Genomic DNA, 15,938 nt, shown 5'->3' on the forward strand with positions numbered 1-15,938 from the left:
TGAGGGGTGGGGTAAGTGTCGCACCATTTTGGGAAAATCGCATGCTTGTGAAGGCTTTTTACAAGATATACTGGCGGATGCTTGGATACCAACAAACCACATGCTAGGCAATTCACTAGCGGAAAGGTTCAAGCAAAAAATCCGGGGGGGACGCAGAAGAACTAAACATGCAGCACTATGGAAAAAGAGTTGTATCCATAGCTGGTCAGTAACATCGCAAATTTGAGTTTTTGAGCATCTGTACTCTACTTGAGAAGTGTTTTGGCTGAGAACTTGCTACTTTTACTCCACAATATTTGAAAGCCAAATATAATAGCTTCTACTCCAATCCTTTTCTTAAACGTTTCCAAATTAAGTGTGTGTGTTTGGATAATTTATAAAAGCCTAATAATACACACTCCAGGAAAAGAGGTGGCGCTATGCTAAAATCCACAGACTCACCACAGGGAATAAGTTTTGTCCCCGTTGTGTTGCCATGCAGGTAGGACATTTGGGCATGAATTTGTGGTTTTGAAGCCACAAAGTTATTTTTTCACATACATAGACTGATTCGTATACCTTTAACTTTGAATATGTAAGTATTTTCTACAGCAAATACTTCAGTACTTTTACTTCTAAGTAAAAATTTGGATAGAGCAACTTCTATCTATCTAAGTTATTTTTGACCACTCTACTTTTACTCAATTTATTTTATGCTGTATACATATTTAGTGGCTTATTGTCTTTATCAGGTAAATAAGCGACTTCTAAGCGCTCACAGTTCACTGCGATTGGTTAAACCTTCCTGTTGATCACTCATGGCATGGTGAAACCCGGCGAATAAGAGGACAGGGTGGGGGAAAAAAAATCCATGGCACACAAAACCCCTGCAGGAACCTTCAGTCCACGTGCAACAAGCAGAAAGCAAAAATCTGTCTCACGCACGCAGGCGTACAGCCAAACATGAAATATTATGAAACCCATGTAAAAGAGAACATCAATCGGTGAGTCACACAGAAATGCCACGCGGCTTAGCGAGCATGTCAGACAACGACCTTTATTTTCCCCACACAAATGTCATCAGGCATGACAAACAAGATAGCATCGGAGCAGGAATACAATTAGCGTCAGTTTATGGAAGATGAACTAGCAACAGGCCAACACGAGGGGTAAGATTAAAGAACCGACACCTTACTTTTTCCACTTTTCAAAAAGGGGAGAGAGTTAACCTTGAATAATGAGTTGTGGCCCAAACTCATTCTGACACATTTCTAACATCCCTAATGTAGCTCTGTGCACAAACATGTGCAAAACAATGCTAACTGTTTACTTGTTGACTCCCATTGGGAAGTTAGCACCGTTGGCTAATTACTTGAAACAAGTTAAAAATACTTGACTAATCCTTCTGTATTTTCAAATCTAGATGTTTTAGCGTTGGAGCTAAAGGCTAGCGTTAATTTGAAGCTAACAAATGTGAAATCTGAATTCATTTTGTTGAAAAAAACAAACATTATATTGTTATGATTTTAATCTTATTTAATTCTTAACTTGCGTAAAAAATGTCTACAGAAACTGGAAGTTACACTATAGCTAACAGGAGGTTACCCAAAACATTCCGTGCACAGAGCTTATTCATTTGTTCGTTAGCCTATTCTTCTCGTAATACACAAACACAATGTACTGCAAGGGGGCAGCCACTAGAGGGCACTCAATCTACAGCAGGTTAGCTTGCAGGCAAAACGCGGAAATGTGTGTAATGGACTTTAAAGACATGCAACACAACTCCAGGTATGTTTTTCATGAGCAAACAACAAAAGCAGATAAACTCTGATATCACTGTTCAAAGCTGTATGACAGTAAACCACATAAGAGCATCAACACACCTCTCAAACCATGCCTTCATCTAACACCAAAGCAAATAAACATGCCGCATTTCATCACATTCTGCCATTTTGGATACTGACTTCTGAGGAGGCGGCGTGAACACCTTTCCACGAAACAGCAAAATGGAAGAGAGAAATAATAGAGAAAAGAATTAAAGAAAACCCATTTAGGTCAAGAATACTGGTGGACGAGGCTATGGCTGCATGAGGCTGGAAATAAGATAAGATCAAAGGCTAACCCCCTGGATGAGGACAACAACAAACAAGCGCTATAGAGGAATCCAGTCTCAATAATATTGTCTATTGATTGTTCAAATGTCTGGAAATACTGCCCTTTTCTACAAACTTTCACAATGAAAATTAATTATAGTGTGGTTTCTCGATTGAGTGGAGAAAAACTATTAGTTTAAGCTATTCTTTTGGGTAATTAAAAGCCCTCATTATTATTTTTGGTGTATAAACAATGAAAGATGAATATGCGGGTCCAGTAATGGATTAAAAATGTGGTGGACAGTTTTGTGTTCAATCTATTACGCAACAAAATCCAAGAAAAAACATTGAACAGAAAATCAGCAGTAGAAAAAGACACCCAAGTGAACAGGCTATGTTTCACAGTGTAAACTCACAATGTATAATTTTTACAGTACTATTTCAGGGCTGAACAATTTTGTACAGAAATTGTGATTAGAAGGGTGATGGATTAACCCGTAGTAATAAATATGTAGAAACGGCATTGGATCCTGACATGTGCATACGGTTAGCCAGCCTGCTACTCAAGCCATTAGCATTACATTAGCATTATAGTCAGTCATCAAAGGCAGCTTTGACATTTTGGGCCACATAAATGACAATGTCATGAACTCAACATGACATTCTTAAATTAAGGATTGTCTTTCCGAATAAAACAAAGGGACAAAAATAACTGACAAGTCTGGGAACCAAAGTGTTGAAATAGTTAAAGATAGCCAAGATTGCTGGACTATTTAACAATTGTCTGTGTAAAAAACAAACATGGCAGCCCACGTGAATAAATGGAGGGAGAAGCAGCATGGACATGTGTCAGCAGGTGAAGCATTAAATGGTGTTAGTCATAAAGTCCGCTCTGATATGTGGACATTTGAGACAAAATGTCTTCCGCGTTTGCGAGACAAGCTACAAATAAACAGCTGTGATTGGCAACACCACATGACACCGAACTTGTGAAAGAGATGATTTGCTGTGAGTAGGAGAGGCTGGTTCCTCAGGTTAGGCTCTACCTAAAAAGGTCACTTTGACTCTACAACTGAACTTTTTTAAGCTACCTAAAGAACACAAGAAGAAGTTTGTACCCTCATTTGAAAGCTAAGAACCTCCAGCATTTAGTCATTGAGCATTAATGACTAGAGGCTGCTCAGATTAGGATTTGATTGGGCTGGGATTTGTTGAGCTGGTTCATTTCCAAAGTGGTCTGAGCCATAGGATAAATTGAACAATAGGATATGGCAACCCAAAGTGTTAGTTCATTCTGCTGTCTTTTCTGTCTTTTTACCATATGTTTTTCTATTTGAATCAACATTGCCATTATCTGCAAAACCAATATTTGCTTTGAACCCGTTGACCTCAGATCTAGGGACAATGTCATGTTTTGTACAAAAAATGTTAAACACCCACCTTTTAAGACCCAATGGGGAAAGGATAATTTGTTGTTTGCCTGCAACTAATGGAAGTGGATTTTGGTTCGATAGCAATGAGCTTTGTCTGAGTGAAATTCTTTGTTTTCCTTTTTGCCCATTTTTTACCTTAAGTAAAAGAAAAACAAATACATATTGAAAAAAGGAAATCAATACAAGACTACAATGGCATTCTTAAATGTGCAATTCCAGGTTACACAAGTGTTGTGTGTTAAGAATATCCTTTCACCTTTAACCTTTAGAGACGTCCAAATGAGCTAACAGGTGTCGGGCTTCCTCAGTGACACAGCAACCTAATCACAGTGTAAACTGAGGATAGGACTGAGGCATGCTGGATAACGGAGTCTTCCTCATCCCCTGCAGGTTGTAGAATGAGGAGGTATTAATATCTCTAGCTCTCAAATTTATTACCGTTTTTCTATTTAAATTCTTGATGCCGTTGTTGGTAAAAGAGATTCGTCATTAGATTCCCACATAATAACGACAAAATAAATAAAACAGGTCTCGTTTAAATATTGCAACCCACTCCTCATCCCCTCTCACAGGAAGTTGCCGTTGGACTTTGAATGTTCTGGTTGCCTTCTCTCCTCTGCTCCTCAGTAACGGCGGACTACGTACCCCGCCTGTATAGCCGCCATCTCCCTGAGTGTGTCCTCAGAGTACAGGCCGATGGGGTTGTTATACTGCGTCCTCTGAGACGGACTGGCGGCTGTGTGTTTGCCCGGGGAGTCAGCTTCAGCGGGCCCAGGAGCGCGCCCGTTCACCTGCACCGGCTCCGGCTTCAGGCCAGGACAGGACAGGGGGAGAGAGGCTCACTTTGACCGTTCCAAGTATCACCAATAAAACGCTTTGCACAACTCGATGTTCTTTCATGTTTGGTTGTGGGTCTAACAGTTTCCAGAGATGCAAAAAAACAAACGGCGCACTAGGGCTGCACAATATATCACAAAAAAATATTGTATCGCGATATTGGGCCCTGCAAGTACTGGCACATCGTTTGTTTGCACACAAGATGTCCCCATCGTTTGCACCAACGCTGTTGATGCGCCAGGTGGAAGATCAGCCCTAAATTAAAAACCATGTTGAAATGGTTAAGAAAAATATCTAAACATTATTGCCATATTGCACACCCGAATCGCTTAACGTGACTGAAACTCATGACAAGAATGGAGAATGTTTACAGCTATAGTGCAACATGATGCTAATAGACTTTTCAAAACTAGTTTGATGAAGGTGTAAGGAATCAGATACGGATGTGGGCAAGGGGCATGTCCTGATGAAGTATTTGACAAGAAAGTCCACCTTAGAATTCTTACCTAATATCTGCCACTATCTTTCAAAAACAATCCAAAAAGTCTATAAGATTTTCCTTCTGTTTGAATTCTTGCTGAATTCGCCCACATTTCCAAAGGGGCTTTTTTTTCACAGCAAGTTTAATAATTCAACACGATTATAGTGCTGGGATTAATGTTCCAAGCATTAATAAAAGGTGTAGTTGTACCCATTTGAACTTTTCACTGCATTGACCGCACTCTAACCTACTTCAGTATGCGGCAAACTTTGAAAAATATGTTTGGACCCCTCGTGTAAGGGGTCTGTTTATCGGCTGAATGTCGGGAAATCTCAAAGAATGCGCAGACTTTCTAGAAGTAGCTGTGTTTTGTTACATTTTGTCAAAATACAATTTATAAATAATTATTTGGAATAATGGCCCATGACCCTACCAGTTAAGAATCACTGTTCTATGACATACCACACTACTGCCTTAAGGCGAGACACTGCAGGTGAACAGGCTGATGTTAGTAAGAGAAAATAATACGTTTTCTGTTACTTTGTGTTTTTATTAAAGTAACAGGCCACCGTTTTTCCATACTGAGATATGTTCTTACCTGAGCTTAGACGAGTTGACGTGCACCTGTCTGGTCTTTGTGTGTGCCCTCAGTCACTCAAAAAGACCAAAGATGTTGTTCGCATTTGGCCTCTCCCAAGACCAGACAGGTACGTATCAACTCGTCTAAGCTCAGGTATGAACATATCTCAGTATGGAAGAACAATGTTACTTTAAAAAAAGGCATTTTATGCATAAAAATTGTCAATAATATATTCCGCAACAAAATCGAAATAACAGACAGAGCCAGATTTAAATCTTGCTTAATTTTTGAAGAAATTTGAAACTGGGAAAAAAATCTGTAAAAATTCAAAGTTTGCCTGAGTCTTGCCTCATCATACTATATGTTGTTGCAAGAGTGGATTTTAGATAATGGGCCCTCAAATTTTATTACATCTACACATGCAACTGTATAACTCCTCTGTGTTTAGCCACAGCTGTTTCTCAGAAAGGAAATTACTATGTTTGCATTACAGCGTCATCTCTGTCGCCTTTCGTGCTACATGTGGATACCAAGCATGTTAATATTTGTGAATGAATACACGTAGGAAATTGGCCCACTGAAGTTATTTCCTGTAAATCTCCGGCTCGCTAGCGAACAAACCGTCATAAAATAAGCATCGCAAAGAATGTGTTTGTTTTTTTCCTTTTACTCTGACATTAAAAACAATATGTTACGAGAGAAAACTAGCTCGAAATCTCAACATTGACCACTGCATAAATATTTATGTTTTCACCTGCCATGTCTCACCTTAAATCAGGTCTTTAAATCCTCTCTGATTCAATTCCTGGTCTCAAGCCTGGTAGAATGATGTTATACATTAAGGGACATCTGTATACATTTTGTAGATCCTTCTCTCTAAAAACCTGCAGACAGGGCGCAGGGTGCTGATCCAGGATGTAAAAAGATCAGATAAATTGCAGCTCTTTGGATAAGCTGTAGGACACAAATAGCCATATTGCTTTACCTCTGGCACATAAATCTGCCCTGGCCTTCACTGGACACACACAAAACTGATGAGTGAGTAGGATGTGTTAATTTGGAGGAATATCAAATGTATACTCGAGCTGGTGGCCAGGAAGTAAAGAAGCTTTGGTTCTATTGAGTTGAGACACTGAAGACATTGTGAGGTTTGATCGAAGAGTTAAAGTATTTCCTAAAAAAATATGGGATTTTGGGACAACATCTGCACTTAAAGTTTAAAATACGAACGCCACCATCAAATACAAAGCACATTTTGATATATAAGCTAAAGGCTTCATAAGATCCAATTTTTTCCAAGCATAAAATTGCAGAATTTCGTATTCACCAGCAGTGTTTTACTTTCATTGTTGAAGAAAAACTTAGTTGGAGAGATAGGGCAACCTTGACTGATGGAAAATATAATGATAGCACTTTTGTTTTTCTAGAGCTGATAAGAAAAATTTACAAATATTTTTGTTTGTGAATACCTGCTGATGAGGAATCATGGGGAAAGGAATATTGGGAATTGGTGCAGCCATCTGAGGAGGACGTTTGTTCCTGTAGGGAGAGAGGGACATTTTATTACATTGTGACAGTTTTCTGAATCACTTAAAGCCACACAGCTAAATATTTTACCCAGTAAGTAGAATCAAATTTTGTGGGAAATAAGCCTTTACTGTGACCGGGCTGTTTCCGTTTCGTGTTTTCTGTGTCGCAACATGCATGAATGATCCGCTTTAATATTTTTGTAAATACAAAACAGCTAGATTACCTTTGAGGCTTTTACTCAAGATAAATGTTGCTCTTTCAGGAGAACATTATAACAATAAACAATCATTATATGTAGGTCCAGGTAAAGATTATTTTTCTGCACTCGATCAAAATAAAGTGTCTGCTGTCTCACTGAAGCTACAGAGACGAGTAACAAGTATAAAGCCTAGCTCGGGAAAAAAAACACTTTTATTGAGCCTTAATGACAAAGAAGAAAAAGAAATAGAGCATGTCAGGACAGGGAGTCAAGGGCACATGTGTTGTTGAGGTACAGAAACTCTAACGGTATTACAAGAGACAATAATATGGCCTTTGAGCCAACTTTGTTCATGGATTTGTTGAAGTTTTGTCTATATTATTATTATTATTATTATTATTATTATTATTATTATTATTATTATTATTATTATTATTATTATTATTATTTCACTACAGGACTTGGCATAAACACAGTCCACATGGTAGCACGTTGTTAGCAGGTACTACAACACAACTTTGTGGACTTTGGGAGTGAAATAGGGCCCTTAATGTTTATTTCCAAACTGGTTTTAGCTACAGTAAAAGAATGGTTTGATTTCATGATGATAAACATCGTTAAAAACATGTACCGGGAGTTGGAAACTCACAGGTAATCAAGTCTAAATAAGGCCAACATCAATTCAAAGCAGCTTTATAACCGTATATTTAAGTCCTCATTTAAGCTATATTTTTATCACACCATCAAATCATTAATCCAATCGATTTCTTTTATCCATTCAAAAAGAGAGAAAACAAACTATGATTCGATATTACAAACCTGACCTAAGTTCTTCTGAGGTCCTTGGGTTGCAGTGATGTAATAAAAATAATGACACGCTGTCAGTGAATTGTATGGGAATGCAGACTGGATTAGAAGTAATCTCATGTTGTGCTCGGAGTGACGGCTCAACCAAGGTCAAAAAGAGCTTTCAACGTGTCCGTTTGACCTGGTGGTGGCACTAACCTCTGTTTCACTCACAAAGCACACCGCATGAAAAACGATGAACGGGACAGGAATAGATTAAACGCAGATTCTTACTATGCCATTATGCTGCGTGTATTGATCAAAAAACTATTCAGAATGTATGTGACAACCAGTGATTCCCATTCTGCAGCTTGTGGCCTTGTGCTTATAGAAATACAATAATACCCAGCTTACTCCAGTCATATACAGTGTGATTGGGGGAGTTGATGTTGCTTTGTTTGGGTCAAGATTGTGAAGAAGTTTGAATAGAGAAAGCCACACACACAAAGTAGCACTGCCTGTTAATATAAGGTGTTCTGTACTTGGTTGTGCGTAGGTAAGGTTAGGTACTGTTAAGCGGTGCCTACTTGGTACCAGCCAAAGAGCTCCGGTAGGGGACTGTATTGAAAAAACTAAGATTCTTTTGACGCCTTGCTTCAGATGCCTTTTTCTCTCCGGACGTCAATATATGACACGCAGTGAGTCTACAAAAAAGCAACATGAATGCGTGTGCAAATGCAGCTGTTTTCTTAAAGCGACGCAGGACTATAACTTACTAAAATCTTTATAATTCAGATGACAGCGCCGGTCTGCGGCAGGACTGAGCCACCAGGACTTAGACTACACTGGTTATAAACCAGGACTAAACCAGGACCGAATAAGAAACTAGAGCTCTTGGGCAAATTGAAAAGCATAACAGAGCAGTGACAACAAGCTCACTCTGTACGAGACATTTTTGGTACAGTTTTGGTAAATGATTAGTGACAGCATGAGCGCTCTCATCATGTAAAGATCTTTTGCTAAAAATATTCTCAAAACATGAAGTTACAGGTGACGCTGCTGTAGCTCATGTTGCTTTCTGTGCTGTTTTACAACCTTTTTTTCATATCCATGTTATTTTAATTGCATTGAATTGAATTAAAGTAAGATAGTTATCGAAAAAAGGTACCGTTAAGACAAGCAGCTATCGTTAAAAGTAGTGGTATTGAAAAACAAACCTTGCAGCCCTAGCATAGGACTGGGTATTGTTTGTTTATCAATATTGAGTCGCAATCGAAGTTTTGGCTGGAAAAACCGAACCTCAAGAGGCTGAGGTGTTTTTCTTCTTCTGTCTGTAGTATTTGAATGATAGATGTTCACCATCAGAACCATCAGGTTCAGCTGCAACAGATAAAAGGTCTGAGTTTCCCCAAAGCAGATTCTAAAGTGTTTAAATAGACGATATGCAAATATGTCCCCCAGAGGTACTCTGAATGTTGGGGAAGCTCCTCCAGAAGAGGGCGCTGTTTGACAATCTGAAAGCTTTTAAATGTATCATATAAATCAAATCAAATTGAATCGCAAAAAAAATAGCAATAAGGTTTGTTACCAAAATGATGCAGCCCTAGTTGTGTGTGACCACTTTTTGTGAAAACCCGGCTGATGTAACTTGGCATCTGACGGCTGCTGCATCAGAGCTGCTCTCAGCCTGCGGTCAAGGGCACACGAGCCCATCAGCCATCACCTTCTCAAGTCCACAGAGAGACTTTTTAGTCAGCTGTCAGCTCTCACTCAGGGCGCAGAGTAAAAAATCCACATCAGCGGGAAGGATGCGGCTCTGCGCCCAATGGGATAAACAGACTCAGAAAGTCACAATGTGCTCCTGCCACTTCATGTTTACATTTGTGGCTAAACAAACTTGACTTGTTGGGTTCTTACTTGGACATGGTGAGGGCCAGGTTGTAGTTGGCCATCTTGATCTTGTTCTGGGCCTCCAGGTGGGTCATCCCGTCAGTGCTCACTCCGTCGATGGCCACAATAACATCACCCTGAATAAGATTTCCCATCGCCGCCTTGCTGCCCGGAGTGATCTGCGAGAGGACACAAAAAGCAGAAAATGCTTGATTGGGTATTTCTTTGCCCCTTGCTGCTGAAGGAGGTGTGCGCCTAAGAACAGCGCTTCCTTCATTCAAGGATTACTGAAATGAAATTGATTGATGATTCAAAACGCAACTCCAAGAACCAGGGGTTCTCAATCTTTTCACCTCCAAAATCACCAGACCGACAACTTGAATCTTGTTTTGATCAATTGGCTCAATTTCATTATAATAAACTGTTTTAAATCAAAAATACATAAAATTCAATGTTATAACTGTCAAATATTATCTCTCAAGTGTCCCTTGACCTTCTGAGGAGGTTATCTTTATTTTAGATGAGGTAACAACATTGTGACATTATAGAATATACAAAAAAATGCATAAATCCCCCCCCTTGATGAAACATAGTTATAAACGATGTGCCGATCATGACCGACCAGCTCTTTAAAGAACAACTAACCCTGTACTAGAGCTTTACTCCGCTAACATACAATATCTGAGAAAGTCGCCTAAAGAGGCGTTTCCCGGTGGAGCTGGGAACATGTGGGGGTGAGTGATGTTGGGTTTGTGAGCATGAGGACCACCAAGGCAGAGCCAACAGATTCAAAATTCAAAAGCGGTACATTTTCACCCACAAGAGGGCGCCACACAGACGGTTTTAGGCTCAAAATTAAGATTTTAGCCACTATGCACTTGAAGGTCAAAATAATGACCCAGACATGTTCACAGTGCTATTAAACACCAATTTACACAGTTTATCAGCCAACAGAAGTTGATTTGGGGGTTAGTTGCTCATTAAGGTGAACAGTTCGAACCGGATATTAATTGTGAAAAGAGCCGAATCAGGCCACACAAGTGAAAGGTAAATGCACTAAAAAATATTTGTCAGACAGTCAAAGCCAATTTTTATTAGTTGTGGCACAAGATTTTAATCACAAACCCGTTTTTTCATCACTAATAACCATGAAGACTAAAACTTTGACAAAATCTCCAGATATTTCGGTTACAAGGACATTATGGAACTTTTATTATGCGAAAAAAAAAACCTTTTTAATATTTGTGTGTAATTTACCTTGACCTATGTGTGCTTATCATGGCGCCTTTACTTTCCCCCACAGTGGTCTCTACAACGCTCCAGGATCAACTGTTTAGTAAAAAGTTCATAATGCACCTTAAAAGGCACATTATGGAAATTGTTGAGAAAACAACTTGATTAATGTGTATTTAACATTTCAGTAACCCTGTGGCTGTATGGGCGGCTACTTTCCATCCCAATGTACCATCTCCATAGTTATGCATACATTCTATCCAAAAACCTACCAGAAACCCTGAAAACAATTGGTTCTGTAGCATCATAGACCACTGTGATGGAAAAGGGCAATGCTGACCAATGAAATGTTTTTAAATTCCAGATAAAAGTTCTATAGTGAACCTTTTCTTTAATTCAGAAGGTGGCAGTAGTGAAACCTGCTTTTATTATTATTATTGATATATTATTATCAAAATGAACACGGGTAGGAGATGTATTTTATAGTGTTACACAAATTGAAGTATGCAGTCCCGCTCTTATTCCTGCTACCGTGCCCGGCTTTACAATCTACAGGTCAGTGCACAAGTCCGTCACCATAATTCAATCACTTTCCGGAGAAAAGCCAAAAGGATGGGTTTATTGTTTTCCACGAAATAATCAATCAAATGGGCACGATCAATATGGCTGTAATTAAAGAGGCTTTTAACCTAAAAAATCCACCAGAGAATAGGAAACCTTTAATGGAGCAAAAGCAAGGACAGAGCTGGAAAAAAGAAAGAAAAAACAAGGTCAATATATTGACACGCTCACATCATAGGTATTTAAGGGAAAGCACATTCTAGTTTGTTTTGGAAAGCTTGTATAGATGGAAAGTGGGTCAATTGCTTCCACTTCAATTTCTACAAGCTACGTATATATATTTCACCAAATCAGACTTTCTTTACCAGCTACATGTTTTTAATAGCAGTAGGGCCCCACTGATGTATTATCGGATGATAAAGACACCTAGAAGAATACTGGCTTTCAGGCTAAATTTTGATGTCTTGTTAATTAGCATCAAAAAGAGGAGGATTACAATGAGTCCCCCTTCATACTAGTTCCATATTGGTCAGTAGTAGCACACGGTCAGAAACTTAAATGCAGAAAAGCAAATCACTCAGAACTAACACATGTCACGTGTCGAGTTAGCGCCTCAAAATCAACGAAAACGCACAACATTATCATCAAATCTTTCAAGTGACTATGTTTTACTCTTCACCATTGTAAACCTACATAGCATTGGTTCAGAAATATTGGAACCACTTGACTGTTCTATAGGAGTCCCTCAGGGCAGCATTTTAGACCCCCTACTCTTCCTCATGTATCAAAATCTCCTCATGTGCACAGTTATTCTAACTGTCTTTACTTTTCTCTTTGGTGCCATTATTAAAAAGTAGAAAAGTAGAAAGTATTAATAATGCATTGGTTTAATAAAGCCCTTTTCTGTGCAATCAGACGCTTTACATTGCATTATTCATTCACTCCAGCCACAGCTGCCTTGGGGTAGTCTGACGGAAGCGAGGCTGCCAGTCTGCACCATCGGCCCCTCCGACCACCACTAACCACTCACTCACACTATCTTCACCCAGGCTTCCTGGTGTTCCCAAAGGTCTCCCATCCAAGTACCAACCAGGCTCTTCCTGCTTAGCTTCCAAGGTCTGATGGGATCGGGCAGAGCAAAGGTGGTATTATTCATTTGTATTTGTCTTTCAAATGTAGTAAAAGTAAAAACATTCATAACATACTATTCAAAGTAGTATTTTCAGACTCTACTTGAGTAAATTTATGTCGTTACTGACCACCACTGCCCAAATCAAGGGGTCAAATTCTATTTTCAATTTCTAAACAAATGACCTTCCACAACACTCCAGATCTGAACGTTCAACCAGAGTTTGCTGAAAGGCCATGGACAGAGCTCTCTTTGATGTGCTAGCATAGGATCTCTCAAGTCTTGACACATGAGGATCATCACCTGGACTATTTCTAACGATGTATGTCAACCATTTAATGGAGCATTATCAGTGTGACTAGGAACAGAAGTCCACAGGTTTCTCCTAACGCAGCTTTGTGTGCCTGTGTGATTGTACCGTCTCATATTGTACAGTGGGAAGCTATATCTTTGTTTTGAAGAGTCAGGCCGTTTGTGCTTAACGCTTCCTGAACAAACAATATTGAATCAAATCCATAAAACGATGGGTTTGTCTTCTTTGGATCATCACTTGGTTTCTTGGTTACAACTGTACTAGCTAACTAGCCCCAGTCCAGTCGGCATGTGCAGTATGAGAGGTTCCTGGACAGGGGTGCCTCAGTTACAGTGACAGTCCACCCACAGCAGCTGTTCCACAAGGCTAACACCCGCTGACTCACACCCACCGTACAATCGCTCTCCTCACTCCTCCCGCTATTTCAGTCCGTCAACTCTGACCTTTGCACCTGGACCAAAGACATGCACAGGGATGAAGAGGGGGCCCAAATGATTACAGAGGATGCTTTGGCAGTAATCTGTGGGGTTTGGATGCCACAGGCCGTAATGCCAGTGAATCTAGGCGTGGAACTGTGTCACCATCGGGCAGGAATTGTGCACAAGTGGGTGAGACCGGGTGAAAGACAACTATAACCAAAATCACAAGGAAGATTAATATATAGACTTGCATATTTTAGGAAACTGTTGCTTCATTTTATTATGTTAGATATCAGATGGTACTTTATCTTCTTTTTTTCTATGCAGCTTAACAATTTTTAGTATTTCTGAGCTGATGATTTTGAATGGGGGCTGACATCAAATTAATTCATGTCAAATGAAATCATCTGGTCAGTTGAAAAAGCCTTGAGAAGTGTGTGTACTGGCCTTCATTAGAGGCTTCAGACAGTAAACACCATCACATCATATACAGGAGTACATAGACACGTGTCGCATACCGCACACATGTTTCTCATGTTATCTGCTGCATACACAAATATAAAGGCTTTAAAATTAGACGAAACACGGCTTTCCTTTGTAAAACGTTATTCAAGCCACCTGCTCTAAAATAAAGATGACCTTAGCAGTACATTTATGCTTAAGAAATTATACATTTTATGACTATCAAGAATCCAATGAAAATAGACTGAGGCTTGAAATGGCACAGTTACGGTTCAAAAGGTCACATAGTCCGGTGCAGTGGCTACAGTTCTGTTTGACTCACGCCGCTGACATTTAGCCTGCATGGTGGTTAATGGACTTGAATGAAATATCGCCCCCTGGAGACAAACTGTAAGATGCCACAGAGACAGTGAAGGGTGCGCATCTGACCACACTCCAGCTGGACAAACATTCTGGAAAAGATTCAGACTCAACATAGTACGGTTCATTTTTGCGGCACCAGGACAGAATAATAGTATTTTTTATTCAAAATATTTTGCAAGACTGACAACTTGAACACAGATCATTATCACAGATCTATGATAGAACTACATGTGAAATTGCAATGGCTGCGCTGGCAAATGAGGCAGCCATTTTCTGACTAGGCACATTCCACCATGTATAAAAAAAAAGAAGTAATTTAAGGGTTATTGTTGAATACAACATAAAACTTTAAAGCTGAGCCCCAATAATTATAACAGATAAAGGCTATACATACCTCACCTTTCATGTAATGAGTCCATCATATATTAGTTTCACAGTTTAAAGGCACACTGCGTAACATTTTGGACTATACTGTTGCAGGCAGAACAAAACATGCTCCTGATGAGCAGCTCAACACAGAAAATGCTATTACTGCAGTGGGTAATCAAAGAATGGATTTGGATGAGAACCTAACCTGTTTAAATCTCAAATTCCACTGCCTTTAGTCATATCTCCATGGAGACGAGCTGGAGACGCACCCACTCCCGATAAAGTTTACAGTTATATCTTAGGAGGGGTGAGCCTCATAAATATTTGTTTGTACATTTATGAGGTATCTTTCAATGATGAAAATATCTGTCATAAAATAAATGCTTGTATTTCAATTTTATTTATGGGGTAAAATTCTACGCGGTGTGGCTTTAAGTGGAATTACAGAAATGAATGCACTTCATTACGATATTCTAATTTTCCAACTTTCACCTGAATAGGCTCTGTGCACAGAATGGTTTTGGCTAACTTCCTGTCTGTCAGTGTGCGGCAACAACTTCCTGCCCACATTTCAACGTAAATTAAAAAGGAAAAAAGATTTATAAAACAGAAGTAAACTTGAACAAATGTGAAGCAGAGTGTGTTTACTACAAATGAGTTCAGATTGTGGAGCTATTTCAACATTTGTTAGCATCAATTAACGTTAGCCTTTAGCGTCACGACTAAAACACTTACAGTCATAGTAAGTTATAGTATTTACATCCAGAGTAAAGTTTTTAACATAATAATGTAATTGATTGTCCAACAGCTGCATGTTTTCTGCCATATACTGTTAAGACATCTAATTTACCAAGACACAGCTTGCCATCGGAATAAAACACAAATGGGAAACAGTCGTTTCCCAATGACATTACATCATCATACAAGGGGGCGTGGTTTAGCTAGGGGGAGCAAATGTTGGAAAAATAATGCAGCCATTAGGATATCGTGCCCTGGAAGTCACCCGGGGGCTTCCACTGACAGAGGCAGTGGACATGTGGAGTCTGGGCTGCTGCCTGTTGGAATGGTACCTCTTGGTGCAACCTTTTCCCGCAGAGTCCCTGTAAGACCACATACAGATGGTCACTCACTTTTAGGGAGTGCCTGATTGTGAGATCAGGCACTCGGAAATGATTACTTTGTCCAAGAGAGGTCAGAGTGGAGACTCAGTGGAGACTTTTGTCTGCTTGTAGTGAGTGAATACAAGCAGACAACAGGCGTGACTCCTATAATGGACTGGAA

General features: G+C 39.5%; 1 protein-coding gene across 7 annotated transcripts in view; it reads right to left on the reverse strand.

Moving 5' to 3' along the window:
- The window catches only part of LOC306965472 (LIM domain-binding protein 3-like), a 51,673-nt gene that overhangs the window by 15,626 nt on the left and 20,109 nt on the right, over positions 1-15,938 (reverse strand). For 6 of the 7 annotated variants that reach the window (XM_079559926.1, XM_079559931.1, XM_079559929.1 and 3 more), the window contains 3 exons: positions 9,836-9,987; positions 6,873-6,942; positions 4,151-4,311 (listed from right to left, as the gene is read on the reverse strand). In XM_079559926.1, the coding sequence (XP_079416052.1) occupies positions 4,151-4,311; positions 6,873-6,942; positions 9,836-9,987 (383 nt within the window). Of the gene's footprint in view, positions 1-1,943; positions 1,967-4,150; positions 4,312-6,872; positions 6,943-9,835; positions 9,988-15,938 lie in introns of all 7 variants that reach the window. The other variant, XM_079559930.1, reaches the window with a different exon arrangement.

This window comes from Gobius niger (assembly GCF_951799975.1).
Source record: "Gobius niger genome assembly, chromosome: 7".
Lineage (NCBI taxonomy): Eukaryota > Metazoa > Chordata > Actinopteri > Gobiiformes > Gobiidae > Gobius > Gobius niger.